Genomic DNA, 18,162 nt, shown 5'->3' with positions numbered 1-18,162 from the left:
CAGCCTCGTTGCCCTTCTCTGGACACGCTCCAGCACCTCGATGTCCTTCTTGTAGTGAGGGGCCCAAAACTGAACACAGTATTCGAGGTGCAGCCTCACCAGTGCCGAGTACAGGGGGACGATCACTTCCCTGTCCTGCAAATACTTCAGATGCCCAGAGTTCAAAATGATCCTTCAAAGTTACTACACCCAGAAAACATTTTTAAAGGAGCCAAATGCTTACCTTTGGGTAACTGGCCCTTCAATAGGTTTGTCCACATGGCTTCCCTTAGAGGTGTACATACGCTGCACATGCGGAAAACATGGACCTTTTGGACAGCAGTGGAGGCTGGGGCTAAGCCTGCAGTCTGTACACCCCCTCACAGGGGAGGGGGCAAAAGAGGCTCGATAATATCACTCCTTTTATCAACACAGAGCTAAAAAGTTCCTTAGTGTCAGAGAAGAGATGCGGATCATGGTATCTGTGATTGCAAAAGGTTAAAGGGAAAGGAAGAATTTCTCCAAGAACTTCTCTGCACGAGTCTTACGGTGAGTATTGGGAGCCCTGTTTAACTGAAGATCCCAAGATCACCTTTTTGAACTATTAAGAACTTACAGTCACAAGCTGAAGTGTTGAATATCAGCATATACCAAAATTGGAAGACAGGACTTTTCTCAGGAAACTGCAAACCCTTAATTAAGGCTTCAGCTGCCTCAGACATCCTAGATAAACTGGGTGAAGAGAAATAAGCATTTCCAAGGGTAACACTGAACATGACACCTCAGTTAAGTATTCAAAGTTACGTGGGACAAGGTAAGACCCAAGAGAATGCCCTGCAAGTGTTTTATAGAGAGATCCTCAAGGATACCAATGAAGTCACTTGGCAAGTACACATCAAGTTTTCTCCAAGTTAAACAAACAACGCTCCACGGCAGTGTAGCCATTACCTGCCATGTGTCAGGGCTGAGTGCCACCTCTCCCCCGCCACACCAGGCTCAGCCGCCCGTGCTCAAGGCCAGCTCTGGTACGGCACAGCTGCACGGCCTTGGCTTGGGCTGCTGCGAAAACAGCCACATGGGAAAGCGCCATGTGGGAAGCCTAGTTGGGAGTCCCTCCATTTCACTCAAGAGCTGCTTTCCATCTCAGCAGTTCCCCTTGGCATCTGCCTGAGCCATGCTGCTGCGCACTGATGCTGACCCTGACCCTAATCCTGACCCTAACCACTGACTTGGCGTCCTCAGCCTCGACCTCCTCACTGGGGACTTGTCTGCCAGCCGCTGGCTGGACTGTGAGCTGACCCTGACTACTGTCACCAGACCTGCTCTGCTCTTTGGGTTTGGGTACCAAGGGGCTGCAGCCCGGTGGGCAAGGCCTCTGCCCCGTGCCTGCCTGGCTGCCACACGCAGCTCCCCCTCTCTCCCTGGGGGCACAGCCGGCTCTCGCCGTGCCCTGACCCAAGGCCAAAGCAGCCTCTCCACAGGGTCACAAATAACCCAGGCAACAGGAACACGCTAACACAGTTTTCTTTTTTTAAGCACACAAAAATGCCTTCAGACTCTCAAGAGAAGACCACCTCCTATCTTGAAATTAAGAAGTACATAGGCAATTTTGGGCAAGTATGCAGGGCTTTATGGACTTACCTAAAAATAAATTTATATGCAGAGTGTAACAGAAATACAGCCCCTGTGTTGTGGCAGAAAACCAAATACGGACAGCCTGTCCACCACAAGGTAATGCGACAATGCACAGGATGTAAAAACTGAAGTTAGCTACCAAATTCTAGGTAGGCATCTTACGACAGAGAATCTGGGCATCCTCCTTCCCCAATAAGGAGCTACATAGCACAAAACTATCGGTCTTGATTTAGCAGCAAAGGGTTGGCCAACACAATCAACTTCTGTTCATCAGATAGAGGCTGAGAGAAGAAAGGTCTCTGGACCCACGCCACCCTCTTAATCTGAATGCGGATGCAAGAGGCCTCACCAGCACAACGTTTAAGCAGAAGGTTTATTTAAGCACCCAGGTGAGACTATGCAGACAAGAACTCAGACTATTCTACTGAAACTGAACTAAGGACAGAGACTTTTCTCCTGTGTCCTTCTACAGGTTAAAGAAATAGACACTGTAGAAGCAAACTGAGCTACTTTCATACTTGCTACTAAACATACAAAAAGGAACTGAAGATTAACAAGTTGAAGGCCATACATTCAACTCATTGGCAATTGAAAATCCCCCCAAATTTGGAAGACTGCTTGCTGACTCGATGACATTATTAAAGCAGATGTACATGATTTCTAACCCTTATGACTGAAAGTAAAGTGCTAGCTTTATTCAGGTTTACAGAGTTTTCTGAAGGAGTTTTACTTGTCTAGCTATTGAAATACTTTGATTCTCCTGCTGTCCATTAGTTTGGTTAAAAAACCAAAGCAGTTAGTAGTAGAACAGTAATACCTAAGCACTTAAGTGAGACTGAACTGCACTTCATCTCCCTACACATAACATGAAAATCCAAGAAAAATTTTCTACTGCTTTTATGAGACATTACGAGTGTCCAATGCACTGAATAGGGGAAGGGAAGGAAAGGAAAAAGAGTGTAATGATACTTCAAAACTTTAAATACAAAAGCTCATTAATCGTAACAAAATGATCCTATATAGTAAACAAAAGTAACTGGAGTGTATTGATGATACAGGTATTAGTGAATCCCTGAAAAATAACTTGCTAAATTTAACTTATTCTACTTAATTAGCATTTGTATGTTGAAACAATATTCAATCTATTCCTACTTTCTGCAGGAATGCGTGGGAAAATGGAAAAACTGATTTTAAGTTCAAGGAACCACAGTTAGAAGAGCAGAACATTTAAGACAGGTATTACTGTATTTTCCTTAGTCATTGTATCATTATAACTTCTCCATACTTTCTTTGTACATTTTACTATCTTCATGCCTTTTAGGGCAATATATCTAAAGCCTAAGAATGTCACACAACAGTATCAGACAGCAAAAAATAATAGAGAGTGAAAGCATATCTCTAGTAAGGATGCAGTCGAAGTAAAACAAAAAAATCAAATTAAGTCATCAAATATCCAGCTCTGTAGTTCTATTATAGTGTTGCCTAACCTTGATAAAATCTTTGATGAGCTGGGCTGCTTTAACCCCGTTCTGTACATTAAAGCTTATATCAACTTTTACTTCAGTGAAGGAATCGGTCAGTTTAATAATAGGTACCTGCAAAAGAAAGACAGATTAAGTCAATACAGATTTCCAAGACACATTTGGTTTCATTCATACTTACATGCACCAGTAAAACTGAAACTTTTTATGAATTTGTAGAGAGGAGGTTGACAGAGAAAACAGGACTCCTGTCTATTTATGAACTCACTCTCCTTGCCAATCTGTTTACATAAACTTTCCTTTTCTAACTCATAAATGCTATTTTCAGTTTACTACACTATTTAACAGAACTTAACACTTCATCTTCAAAGTGATTAATTTAAATTGTTTTTATTCAGTTCCTGGTGCAGAAGCATAGTTCTAGTGGGAAAAACAAACACCAGAGGGAGACAAACACTTAAGAAATAAAGATAAATGGTAATAGACATATATTCCTAAGAAAAGACACAGTTGTGTCATTTTGTGTAATTGATTCCTCATCAAAATTATGTTCAAACAAGAAGCACAAGATATTGAGAGCACTCTGACATACCTCCACCTGAGTGGTTTCCAAATTACCTCTCTCTACTAATAACAGCCATCAGTTAGACACCTGTTTAAACCCCAACTCTTACATACTCTCACAATTAGCAAAAGGTAGGAAGTTATAATGGAATTAATCCTATCCTGTGCAAGACATACCATTACGTATTTATACAAGGCTGTACTTACTACTTCTATGTGAAAATGTATTACGTCTGCTTACTTGGAATAAGAAAAAAAAATCGTTTCTTTATGTACAAACTCAGTCCAGAAATTCACAAGTCTAATCACATTAATTCACAACAATGACTAGTATAACCTCACTTAAATGCAAGTGTATGTTGTGCAGTATGGAAAATCCCATGATTTTCCCCAACAGAAGAAATGCTTCTGTCAGAGCACTCTCAATTATTTTGTCAGTAATAAAACCGGTACTAAATAAAAAGGTTCTATTGGTTCTATTTCAAATTTATATATAAAATAGTTTCTGCTTATGAAAATTCATCCTTTTAACCAAGATCTTTCTTCGATTAGAAATTTAGCTTAGAACAAGGAAATACCCTCTTCCCCCAAACTTACAGTTGCTTTATCTAAAACCTTCACTGAGTTTTCATCTGCTACATTGTGCTTTCTAAGAGCTTCTTCCAGGGTCCAAAGAGGTAATGTCTCCCATTTTCCAAACACAACTAAATCAATATCACTGAAATGGAAAGAAAATCCAGATTAAATCAAATTAAAAGACCAATACACTTAAAAGATTAAGAACTGACATCCACATGTAACTAGAATAAAGCTGACAGAATGTACCTTAACCAAATAATTTATTCTTGATTTTCTGAGGAAAGGGGTGGGGATGAATTCTTATGCTTGGGGAAATACAGAACATTTCAGGTTACCAAATGGGAGGGGTACAGATACACATACAAATCAACTGGGTTGCAAAGCCAGAGATTAGTCTCCTCAGGCCACACTGTCAGCAGAGAGGGATCAGCTTCTCCAAAGTGATTCAGAGCAAGAAATTAACTTCTTGTGAATCACCACCTTTGGGCTGTATTAGTCAGTAATGCTGATTTAACAGCCTGTCACTGAAAGGGAAAGTCCTGTTCCCCATCCTCTACTCCCATATGCATGGCCCTGTTCCCTCCTTTACTCTAGGTCTGGCATTTGTCTAATTCACAGCAAATCAATTCAACATATCAATGGGCCTGGCAGAAACCAACTCCCCCCACCCCTTTAAAAAAAAACCCAAAACATTCTGGGGTAATTTCCTGTTTCTTTGCAACTCAGAGTTGGTTTTCGGGGTGATCAGAGCACCAGTGGGCACATGGTAAGCAGCTGGCCTGCAGTGCCAAGAACAGGGAGCATGGAAGGAGAGAGGAAAATGTGGCAACTTTGACTTCAGGAAGCAACAAGCTGTTAAATAAGATCAAACCATCTAATTAACTTCACTCATTAACTTAGCTCCTTGAAGAGGTGTCTCCATCCCGCTATACTTCTTCCCTATGCACATACACATTCATCTGACTACACAGGGAGCTGACACCCTAATTCACTGCCTAAACTCAAATTCAAAAGGTGACTGGTGTCCAAACTGAAGACAGTGAAGGCTACTGTGAGATCCTGAGCTTTTTCCTCTTTCCCCCCCAACTTCTTTGATTTCCCCTGCTTGGCTGGGAACACAAAGGAGGCGAGCGTATAACCCTATAGTTATACTAGCAGGCCACTTCACTAATATGGAAAACTGCGTAACAGAAAACACCAAAAAATTTAGGAATACTTCCCCCCCCGTGCTGCCAGATTCTACAGGTCTGCTGATTCACAAACAACACTGCTTTAACAATCTCAAAGAAACTACATCTGCATTAGACGAAATATCTCTTGCCGACAAGCAGTGTCGGCAGCAGGCAAGTTCAGCAGCAGTTCAGCTGCATACCATTCAGCTGACAAGGATAGGCAGCATTCAGCCAGTTTCAGAAAACTACGTTCAAAACCTGCTTGGAGAGTAGGACATGCTGCTGGACACTTCTCTTCTAAACTAAATTAGCATTAAACCCACTACTGATGCTGACAGTTAACAGCAGGAGACATTTTTCTGATGCACATCAAGACAGAAAAAGCAGCTCTGTTGTCATCTTGAGGATAGATATTGCCTGCAAAATAACACAGAGATCCAGCAGCTAAACAACCGTGTGCCCAAACCTTCAATATCAGCTTAAGTAAAAGGATATTAGGCAAATTCTAACACAGATTAACAGAATTAAAAACACACCATAGGTCTTTCTGAATCCCAGAACCTGAAATCAAAATTAACTGTACAGTTACTGACGGGTGGGGAAAACCCAGGGCAAAGGGAAGCTTTGGCAGAAGGCAACAGTGAATTAATTGCCAACATGCAAATGCTGGTTATTTTGAAAGTTTGGCAAGTACTGCCACAGGAAGGTTTTTTTGTGGGTTTATGTACTGTTTTTAAAGTATCTGCATTTGTTCTCCCCCAAAAACTCAGCTGAAACAAATACGGAGGAAAGGCAGTTTAGTATGAACTTGTTCATACTAAATTCCAAAGTTCCTGAAGGAGCTTTAATTACTGTATGTGTCCAAATATAAAATCAAATAGACAACAGCAAAGCATTTTTGTTACATCAGTTTCAAAACAATCAAGCAAATATAGTAAAGAACTATCGCTATCAGTCATGTGGATAGGAATATCTCTCTTGCATTATCAGCATCCAACCAAGTTTAATCAAGTCTATTTAAAATCAATGAAAAAAAGGCCAAGAACGAGGCCAAATGTGAAAACAATGTGTATTTGGACACCTTACTTCTGACTTTCCAAACAGAAACTAAGCAATTCAGCTTTCCTGCAACTCCTTAGACTAAAGCAGATACTGAAGTATCTGTCAGATACTTTCTTTTTCAAAAAGAGATGAAATGACGACTCAGGTATCCATCATTTGCAGTCTGTACTAGATATTAATTCCTCATGTTCCCAAAGTAGGGAACTCAAGTCAAGTGTTAACCTCAGACTTACGCTGTTTAAATGTGTTTATCCCCTGCAGCCATTTAAGCCTTTCCTTCTATTTCTATTTAATTGTCAAAAATACTTACAATTTCTACACAGAAGATACCAGTGTCATCGAGTAATGACTTTTCTTTATGAAACTAGTAATAAATTTGGAAAAGGTAGCAGTTGAACATTGTACAAATTTCACAAAAGAAGACTGAAAGAAAAAACCAGTTCTGTACGTAATCTTTTCTCTTCAGTGCTAACATTAGCATTAACAAGGTAACGTTAAATGTTTCAATGTAATTGTCTGTAGAGATAAAATTTAGCTTTTCTTTTAAGGCCAACCTCTTATTTTGTTTCAGCCATTTAATGAAGCCAAATCACAAAATAAGCCTTTTTTGACAACGTCGTAATTCAGATCTTTTACCAATACATGCAAAATGTATATAGACACATGTATTACTTAATAGTCTTAATTACTATATTTCTGTACGCTTTGCAGAGTACTAGTAACTTAACACTTTCTTAATATAACAAGTATACACACAAGTAACACAGGTATTGGGTGATCAGATAAATCACTACAGGGGTACAGGTTCCACAGGCTATCTTTTCCCTTGTATGGAACTGACACTGAAAAATTACTAACCTTGTAGGTAAATATAAACCAGTTTTAAAACTTCCAAATATCTGCACCTGAAACAGAAGAACAGGATATATGAAAACAAATTTCCAGGCTTCAGAAGACAAACAAGTTCTGTTAAGTTGCTTGTGAAGGCTGGTTATTGGTACCCTCCACTGGTAGATTTTGGTATTGCTAACAGGCACATTCTGAACAGAAGTACTCTTTTCTGTTAAAGCATTTACATCTTTATTATTACCCACGAAACGTTAATAACTTTGACTTTTCTGTTACAAAACCTTCTTTGTAATGTAAAAATTTTCACCACGACCAAATCTGGCAAAAACCCATAAACCAAAAGATTTTAAAACACCTAAGAATGATAGAACATTAAAGAAACCAGTATCAGTTCAATTTATTTTTGCTTTCATATCTCAAAGTATACCCTTCAGTTTTTAAACACATTTTCTAAGTTTAAGTTTAATATATTTCTGTTGCTTTGCATACTTAAAAAAAAAAAAAAATTAAATCACAATCCATTTTTTTTTCTGAATTACAGAGCAGGTAGCACAACTCTGTATTTCTGCTTAAACAACAAACAAAAAAAGTTTCAGAAAGTTTCACATCCCACAGATTTAGTTGATCATGCTGGATTTTTACTAGCACTGAAGGTTTAAATAATCAGGTTTCCATTGTAAGCTGTCCGAAACCACACTCTCATTAACTTAGCCAAGCCTCGAAGGGAGGTCGGACTCAGGTGCTAAGTCTCAAAGGGGGACTGGTGAGACTTCAAAGTAAAAATATCTACCCATTTGGACTACTTTTCAACCAGACAGTCTTCTGATGGGTTTCCTGGAGCCACCTTACAGACTTGCATATTCTGCTCTAATGAGTCTCATACCCTGGCTTGACTGCCACCTATTTGTCTGTCAAGTGACCCACTTTTTATGTTCTTCCCCTTTGGGATAAGAAAAAGGGGGAGATGGGAAAAGATGATGTTTTGCAAGTAAGTGTTTTGATTGACACTTTAGTAGACTAAGCAGCAGTATGAGTGCTTCCTCTTGATTATTTTATATCACTTCACTCTTTTTACCCCCTCACCCCGACCCCCAACAAAAAGCACGTGCTGGCAGTAAATTTAATGTTGAAAGTTCATAGCTTCTCAAACTAGAAAAGACTGCAACAGATGCATCAGAACTAGCATCAATATTCTACTAGATCTTGACAAAAGCATAAAGGCATCACAAAACTAAGAATGTAATAATAATAACAATCATAATAATAATAATAATAATTACTATTATTACTAATATTATACTAATATTACAGGATAGTAATAAAAGCATCCTCTGAAACTGGGTTCAGTCAAACAAGGATTTATTTGGCCACCAAAAACGTCTAAGAAGTGCTTTTGCACAATAAAACAACCACTGATGGGTTCGGAAAAAACTAAATGTGCTTTCACATTATCAAACAAAATAATGTGTTCAGCTGAACAGCAAGAGAGCCTTTATTGAATAAACAACCCTGAAAGTATTCCTAAACTTACTGATACAACATATATGACCTTTACCAAAAGGAATGAAACAACATCTGCTGTTGTACAATAATCTGGAGTATGAGAAACACTGAATTATTATAAAAGAAACCCACACCCACACTTCAATCCCTCTCTCATTAAATCTGGAAAGATGGAAGTGTGGGGAAATCGGAACAGAAATGTTAAAGGATTTTGATTTATTATCAAATTGGAATTTAAACTGCTGAAGCTCTGTAGACGTACATATTTAAAGCATCCCAAATACAGGACACTATTATGACTTGAGAGACCTAAGCATTAGTTTTTGTGGTGTGCCAACACTGCTGATTATATTTTTATTCTATGCAGACACAAATATGTATTTGCATTCATAAGATAACTTAAGACTTTGCAGTACTGTAATGGACTCTTTCTACTCCTGTATGTTATTGTTACTATTTATCCTACATTTCTGCGAACTTGTTCATACTAAATTCCAAAGTTCCTGAAGGAGCTTTAATTACGGTATGTGTCCAAATATGTCCTCACTATGCACAACAGAACTTGGAAACCCACAAAAGCTTGGAAAGTCCTTCCTACCAAATCCCTCCATCAAAACAAAAAAATCTATCCGTAGCCAATTTAAATTTCCCTTTCTTCTACATCATTAAGTAGAATTTTCTGTAGTTTGTCAAACTAAATAGAGTTCATCTTTCTACTTCCATTCCCAATCATAGTATTTTCATAACTGAAGTGTGTGAAGTATGCAACATTACCTCTTTTCAGACCTATGAGCCACACAACACTCGGATACAAAGCTGAGGACATTATGACAAATGTATCCTAAATTCCACTGCTTAAGTACTTATTTGTTCAATAGTCAAATTTGCATATTCAACTCGTCAGAAAACTTGGTCTTAAAATGCTTTCATTTAATGTTTTGGGTTGTTCAGTTTCAGTGTAATTAAAGCCTTTCTTAGGGTCAGAACCTTGCTGATGCCAAGAACAGTTCTCACTTACTAGGAATGTTTCCTTCTAAGCACATTCCCTTGAGTAAGACAGCAAATGACACAATTGCTAACTTCTATAAATAAAGTAACAGTTTAGGATACCTAGTTTTACCCCCCTTCCGTCTGCTTTTTCAGCCTTTTCCTAAGTGGAACAGGAAAAAAAAAAATGTATGTGCACAGACACATTCCACATGCTCTCTATACATTTAGATTCAGGAAGCCTGATTCTCCTTTTCTTGGTACCTGATTTTTATAGAGTATGTCTTACCTTCGTGTTTAGTGAGAAACTACAAACTAAATGTGTATGTTTAACTTACAAGTTTATTTTAGCTGGATTCGCTGCATCTATGACTCAAAATGAACAGCTTAAACATTAACTTATCGCTTTACACTACAGCTAAAGCTGAGGACATTGGACCAGATAACACTCCACCTTCTCAGAGCATGTACTCAAAACTTAAATCTTACAAGTGGCTAAACCAACACAGATTTCCAAAAGGTTAGTGATTAACTCAAACGACTGAAAAATTACAACAAAAGACTGTCAAAGTTGAACACAGTTGAGTTCAGCAGTTCAATTCCCAAGCAGATCTGTAAAGTATTAGAAAAATAACATTACAGTAATTTCCAGATTATAACCTGGCGTGCTGTTGTCACTGTTCAGTTCCCTTCTAGCCTCCAGAAAATGTAAGGGCATACAAGAGCAGAATTCTTCCTCGACGTAACAGCAGACAAAATGCAGAGTTAGGCTTTAAAGGGCAGTTACTGTCTTGAGAAAAAGGAACTGGCACACTCTTGCTCTCTAACATTTTCAAGAACAGCGAAGACAGACAGTCGTGGCAGTTTTAACTGGCGCTAATGGAAAAGTGAACTTCAGTTTTCAACTGCACAGTGTGTGCTTCCTCTCAGTCACGTTACAGCTAAGCCCAGTGGTCAGCTGTCACTTGTGGTAGGGCTTGTAATTTGCTTCCCCTTCTTAAACAGATTATGGCTACAAAAACCAGTTTCAGGAGCTTAAAGAAAGACTATTTTCTCAAGGCCCCAAAGTCACACACACATATATATACACATATATAAAAATTATTTTTAATACAAAAGACCTAGCTTTTATAGATCAAGTCTGTCCTACAAATAGAGTATCTCTGGAAGCGCTAAGTTCTTGTGCCCCATTCAAAGTGTTAGTGGTAACAAAGAAAGATCCCCTGTTAATGAATCCATTCACCCCATTACACTAGTTAAGTCTGCAGCACACAAACTTGTCTAGGAAATAGTGGCATCTGCTCTAGGCTGAAGGAATTGGTCATTTTGATGAAATCCCCTACTACAAGACTTTGGCAGGGTGTATCTGTCCTGGTTTCGGCTGGGATAAAGTTAATTTTCTTCCTAGTAGCTGGTACGGTGCTGTGTTTTGGATTTAGTATGAGAATAATGTTGATAACACACCGATGGTTTAGTTGTTGCTAGGTAGTGCTTACACTAGTCAAGGACTTTTCAGCTTCCCATGCTCTACCGACTGAGAAGGCTGGAGGGGAAGGTGGGCCGGGGGGGCCGCTGCTCGGGGACTGGCTGGGCATCGGTCGGTGGGTGGTGAACAATTGCATTGTGCATCATTTGCTTTGTACATTCTTTTATTATTATTATTATTACTACTACTACTATTTTATTTTATTTCAATTATTAAACTGTTTTTATCTCAACCCACGAGTTTTCTCACTTTTACTCTTCCGATTCTCTCCCCCATCCCACCAGCGGGGGGGAGAAGAGTGAGCAGCGGCTGTGTGGTGCTTAGCTGCCGGCTGAGGTTAAACCACGACAGTATCATAGTAAACACTGTTTCCTACCTGCGCCCTTTCCTATACTATTGCCTGTCAGACTGGCAGCCCACTACTCCTGCTCTTGATTAGGGTCTGCAACACTGTTTCACTGGGTTAGAGGAGAGCTATACAACAACCTGCGAGATTATGTTAAAGTCTCTTACATAGTTCCCTTGGAAAGGTTATTGGTTTTGCTCAAAGAGAAAATTACCAGAGGTGTAGTACTGACTCAACTCCCTGTAACTGCACAAAGGTGGCTATCACTGAGTGGAGAGTGCTCCTTCCATATTATACGTCACTAATACGTTGTCCATAACAACATGAATCACCTTGAAAATGTGAGTATATTTTACACACAAAACCACACACCACATACATATAGCTTATACAGAATTCATATTCTGTCATATTCTGCCAATTTCTAAAAACATATTCCAAAAAACAGGTTAAGAAGATCTGAATGAACAGCGGGTTTAAGTCAGTCATGTCGAAACACTATCTTTTACTGTGGCAGGATCAAAGAGCATTCCTTATACTAAAGATTCTGCTGTCTGGATTTGGTTTGCTATTCCGGCTAACAAGTCCTTATTTTCAGCTACTGTTATCTACAGATAGATGACTATGGCTACAAATCGGCATTCTGGAAATGAACACCATGTTAGTAGAGGAATACAATTAAAATAGATTCAATTATGCTAAAAATTCAACTGTGTCCCCATAAAACCATCTTGAGTTGTAAAAGCAACTTCTCTGGCTTCTCTTTAATCCAACCTTTATTAAGAAAAGCATAGCTCTGCATAGGAGAAACTCGTTTCAAATGAATGAAGCAAAACCCCATCTTCAGTGGAAAGAGGCATTAAAGAGTTTAAGCTCAATACATAGATCTAGAGACTTGTTTGTTCCTGTACAAAAAAACCGTTCCTTTAAATTTGTAAGATATGACAATTTAGTTTAACTGCCCATTAAAAATAGCATAGTCTACGTAATGTGGCATTGCAGCCATTCCACCTTAATAAGACTTATTCAAGACCGCAGGTCTTTGGACTAGAAGCCCTGCTACTAGTGAAGCTATGAGTTTCAGAAGATTTTTTTTTAACACAATACTTTACAAGCATGCATGCATGCCTGATATGTTCCCATTAATCTTAGTAAATAAATATTAATGAGAATAAATGTTGCCACACCTTATGCCCTTTCTTTGACTACAGTAGGTCTAGCTTGTCTTTGTTCCTATGTGTGATAGAAAATGTTGACCTGTACTATTCTTGAAATAAAGATCATCTCTCTCATTTGACCAGAAATCCTTTTTTTTTTTTTTTAAATGGAAAACTAAACAGTATTTTCATTATTCAATACTTCACAAAGTAAACAAGCACAAAATGTTGCTTTTATATGTTAACAAATAGAACAGTGTCCTACTCACATCTGCATTAGGCCAGAGCTCCTTTATAACGTTTTCTATCCTGTTGACCACTTCCATCCGCATTCTCTCTTCTTCAGGTCTGGGAGACAGAAACTTATAAAAGTCAATGATTTCTTCATGAAGACTAAGAAAGAAAAAAAAAAAAAGAACAGAATGATTCTTCATGAAGACTAAGAAAGAAAAAAAAAAAAGAACAAAGTCAGGAAAAAACACACAGGAGAATGAAACAACAACTACTCTAATCAAACATGCTTTTTAAGCTCCTAGTTACCTATTTAGTTAAGGGGCATTTTAAGAGTAGCATGCAATTAAAAAAAAAAATCCAGATTCACAACACTTAGTAACGTTTAGTTTCATGTTAGCATGAAGACTAAGAAAGAAAAAAAAAAAAGAACAAAGTCAGGAAAAAACACACAGGAGAATGAAACAACAACTACTCTAATCAAACATGCTTTTTAAGCTCCTAGTTACCTATTTAGTTAAGGGGCATTTTAAGAGTAGCATGCAATTAAAAAAAAAAATCCAGATTCACAACACTTAGTAACGTTTAGTTTCATGTTAGTTTCTTATACCATAGGTCAATATTGCACTACATTTGCTAAAAGCGTGGAAGCAAATCTAAATCCAAGTGCCTTCAATTCACATTGAAAGTCACACTCTCTATTTTAATGCCAGCGTAACACAGAAATGGTTCAGTCTTCAACGACAAATGCAGCTGTAAGCTCCAAGCACACGCTTCGCAAAAATTTAAACAGGAGGTTTTCAGCCAATGCTTCCTAGTCAGCCCCTTGGCACCAGCTAGGGAGTTTCAGGCATCAGCCTGCATTCAGTACCAAGCTTTTAAAAAGTTGACAGTAATTGTGCCAGTACTAGAGCTAGAAAAACTGCTTCTTTTACTGCTTAGAGAAGACGCATAAACTAAATATGCACTCTCTCCCATAACAAGAAAATAAGCAGTACATACGCAGCAGTGGTGGCTCAGAAGAATAAGTGATTGACAGACAGTTAACCCATATATTTGACAGTTTACCATATTACATGTGCTTCTCACAGTCAGTAAGTTATGTTTAGATTGCCTATGATTAGAGCTGAAATAAAAATGTCTTCATATGGTGCCACAAATTTCTATGCTTCTGTAATATCATAAACACATCATCGTCTTGACTAACAATGTATTCAAAAAAACCAGACACAACCCTTTAATTCCAACCACAGAGTACCTAAATTAATTTCATTTGTTTCCTGCAATGACTATTACAGTAATAGCTAGTTATTTTTTAAGAATTTATTGTTTCTAGTTACCAAGTACAACTGCATCTCTCCTTAAAGCTCTGAGGGACCATCAGAAGAGAGCAATTTATTAAGAGCAAGCCCTTAGATGAGACGTGGAATCTAATACTTCCCCACTGCACACACACTTAAATAAATCAAATGTTAATAACTGGAAGCCGTATACAGGTGTCAACAAAACAGATTAAAATATCTGAAAGTTGTATTTAACAGAGTCAGGGTAGGGACAGAACTCAAACCACCTGCATTATGTTCTTCAATACTGCAACATTATGAACAACACAAGCTCCCTTCTCTCAGAGACAGAGGAATAAAATATTTACATTTCTTTTCACTGAGCCTTTATTGGAATTTCACACACACAGAGTTAAAGGAATAGTCATAAAAGCCCAGGAACTTGTGGTGGCCGTCACCATGGCTCTCTATAGCTAATGCAAAGAGCAAAACTCCTCTGACAGAGTTCCTCCAAAGGGAGATCCAGACAGATATCCAATTTAGCTGTTCTAAATCAACCTTTGGAGAAGCTTCTCCTCCTTTGACACCTACAGAGGGAGCCTTACAAACGCTTAAACTAAAAACTAAAATAAAACAACCCCCCCCAAAAGATCTCCCGCAAAAATGCAAGGTGCCATCTCCCTCCTCTCCCCGCCTTACTACCACACTGGCATCAAGCCCTGTTCACGCACAACATCTCAGGTACCACAAGGATGTTCTGAACAACGCAGCTGCAATATTCATACCGACAAATGCTGTTTTCAGCATTTATTTTGATATTGCTAGGAAATTTCTTACCTCCTCCTATGGCTTTCTTGCTTTTCCTTGGAAGCTTACAACCTGGGGTTAACGTGCACGTTCCAAACCACCACTACCATCCCTTACATGGGCACTGACTCCTCTGCCTTTGGCTTTTCAGCCATCTCCTGTTCTTCTATTCTTCACTACTATTCAACATGTTGGCACTTAAACCTTCTTACAGCTATCCTCCCATCGCAAGAATTGTACTTCTCACCTGAATTCAAGTTGAGCACTCCAACAACCAAAGTTCACTTTCCGTCCCCACTGCCAGTCACACATACTGAATTGCTAATTTAGTCTCCAGTGCTTGACCATTAAGGTAGCATTCAAAACCAGGAGCAACAAGGAAAACAGGCAAAACCTGATAATCAAACTCTAGAAAACACACATTATTTTTCAACTGTAATATGGTGAACCAGCTTACAGGAAGATCTCGGAGTCGGCCGAAGGCTTCCTATCATGTCTGGCAAATTCTTTACTTTCTTTGCAGGCTACGTTGTGGGGAATTGATCAAGCAACGCAGCCCAGTTTCTGCCTCTGCTCCTCTGGACTAGCTGGAAGAGGCTGGTTACATCCACAAGGCACAAGATTTGCCCCCAAGCAATGTTTTTAGTAACGTAAGACTGAGTGCATGCATGCACTGTGTGCCATGAGGAGTGGCACCACGTTGTCTGAGGGCACTTAACAGCACAAGACGAGCTGGGATAATACCGAGGGACTATGCCTGGGGAGAAATTCATGTATGGCACAGCACAAATCCATACTGCCCGTCATTAGTGGGCCCAGCTGCTCCTGGGCTTCCGCTTTACGGGAGTTAATTGTTCCCCTGTCCCATAAGGGAACTTTGAAAGAACAAGGCAATCAGAAATGAGGTCCCCAAAGTGCACAAAGGGCCAAGCCATACAGACACCACAGTTCTCAGGGCACTTCTCTTTATTAACTCCACTGACACTCTTAATCAAGATAATTATATCAACTGGTGCATTCTTTAGAAGCACATAAAATAATGATGTGTCATCAGAACCAGATGTATTTCTTTTTCTAAACATAAGTAACATATGTCTGCATCTCTTTAAATGGGATCCTTCTTATTCTTAGCTAGTCATGTAAAGCTTTATGGCAAAACAAAAAATTAAGCAGCATGCAAACACACAGAAGCTTACATTACACATGCACTGAATGTTACTGAGCAATGCAGGTGTAGAAAAAATGAAATTTGAACTTCTTCAATGATAGAAGAAAGGCTTGAAAGACTACTAGAGAGAGTTCCCATCAGCACACCAGTTGGAAATACTACAGACGTATCTGTGTTTCATCTGCTGCAAGACTCCATGCTGCTAGGACCGCCTGTGCTGCACAGAGCCACAGTACGCAGAAGGCAGGCAGAAGCTGTAAAGACTCAAGACTACACCTGGAACCGTATTTCCCTGCCCAATAACGGCTGCTGCCAAGAAATAAGAGAATGATTAATTAAAGCTAAGACAAACAGAAGTAGTCACATGCAGACTTCAGAGCAGTACAACATGACTTAGAGGCGTGACTCCAATTAATGTGGAGTTAACTCAAGCTGTATTGAAAATTAAAACTCAAGGTTATTCACTGTCTTAATCAACATCTATTATAGTTGCTGTTTTTCAAAAGAATTTGTTTGGATTAATGGAGTCTGTTTACAAAAGTCTCTAGTGCAATTTTATATCTTTAGCTGAAATGAAGATCAAAGAGACCGAGAAGTTATTTTTGGCATCATAACAGTATTTTATTATTTAATGCCATTGCATTCATTAGTTATTTTAGATAAAAGTCCTTAAACGGAAACTTGTTTTTAGAAGGAAATTAGACTGTAATAAACCTCATTTCACTATGGAGAGATATTTCATTTGGCTTATAGTCATACTGAAGCATACCAACACCCAAGACCTACTTAGGATGCATGGAGAGAGTTCTCTGCAATGCATAAGAGCATTAGTTTACTGTTTTTATTACAGCAAATAGCAGTAAACAAGTGGGTCTTTGTCCTGTACTTCAGGAATTCTTAACACGTGGGGAAAAGAAAAATAAAACAGTCTCTTACACTTTCTCTGAGTATGTTTTAAAACAAAGTACTAGCTGCACCACACCTTGTTTTCAAGCCTGATAAGCCGATTCCATCAGAAATTCACAGACAGAACAGAATTACAGAGAAGAGAAGCCACTAAATTCAGTGGATTATAGTGTCTGTTATGTTTACCTGAGAGATAGTGATGCGTCATTAAAAAATAAATTATGGCTGCAAAACTTGTAATCACAAGGAGGACTTCCCACCATAACATCACTGAACAGCACCACGAGGAACACAAGTCTGCTAGACTCAAGCCATTTAGGTGAAAAGCCACAGCTTTTGTGCAGATGCAAGTACTATGGACCACAGTACATTACATTTCTTTCTTAGTTTAATCACACTTTATTTTGTAGCACAACCTGTGGGCTCTAAATGTGCAACTCAGGATTCTCAAACTAGTTTACATATATCCAAGATGTCATTATTCTGGAGTATGAATCTTACTGCACCTCTGGCAATCAATTAAAAAATAATCATGTATGAACAAAATGTTATTTCTGTTTTATACGCACAGCACACAGATACGTGGACAAGCACATACACTTGACCATACACTTCAGTTACCTGACACATAAAGCAGCAGAACTCACTTCTTGCTGTAACCAAGAGTGATACCAGGAGGCATGTCGCTTTATGAAACGTAACTGGAGATACTACAACTTTCACTTCTCTGCACTAGGATCCTGATGCAGACTAAATGACCAGCCCACTGTGCTCACAGATTTTGGCAGCTTGGAGGAAGCCAGCCCAACACAACCAATGCCCAGCACTCACCAGCCACACCAGCTGCTGCCCCAAGTGGGACCATACCCTGCACCTTCCCTGCCTGCCCCGAGCAGCTGAGAAGCAGAGCATAGTCCTGGTAAGCAGAGCAGCCAGCAAGATAAAGATAATTCTGACTGGTTTTGCT

The 18,162-nt window shown here is 39.0% G+C and overlaps 1 protein-coding gene across 1 annotated transcript in view; it reads right to left on the bottom strand.

The window, feature by feature from the left end:
- PAPD5 (poly(A) RNA polymerase D5, non-canonical) overlaps positions 1-17,877 on the bottom strand; it is a 28,858-nt gene extending 10,981 nt beyond the window's left edge. Inside the window, exons 1-5 of the mRNA XM_009276712.2 lie at positions 17,843-17,877; positions 13,070-13,193; positions 7,331-7,377; positions 4,257-4,377; positions 3,102-3,209 (exon numbers count right to left, since the gene is read on the bottom strand). Coding sequence (XP_009274987.2) covers positions 3,102-3,209; positions 4,257-4,377; positions 7,331-7,377; positions 13,070-13,193; positions 17,843-17,877 — 435 coding nt within the window. The remainder of the gene's footprint in view (positions 1-3,101; positions 3,210-4,256; positions 4,378-7,330; positions 7,378-13,069; positions 13,194-17,842) is intronic.
- Between the last annotated feature and the right edge of the window lie 285 nt (positions 17,878-18,162).

Source organism: Aptenodytes forsteri, unplaced genomic scaffold (genome assembly GCF_000699145.1).
Source record: "Aptenodytes forsteri isolate BGI_AS27 unplaced genomic scaffold, ASM69914v1 Scaffold33, whole genome shotgun sequence".
Taxonomy (NCBI): Eukaryota; Metazoa; Chordata; class Aves; order Sphenisciformes; family Spheniscidae; genus Aptenodytes; species Aptenodytes forsteri.
The sequence above is the reverse complement of the archived record's forward strand: the minus strand, read 5'-3'. Positions and strand labels throughout refer to the sequence as shown.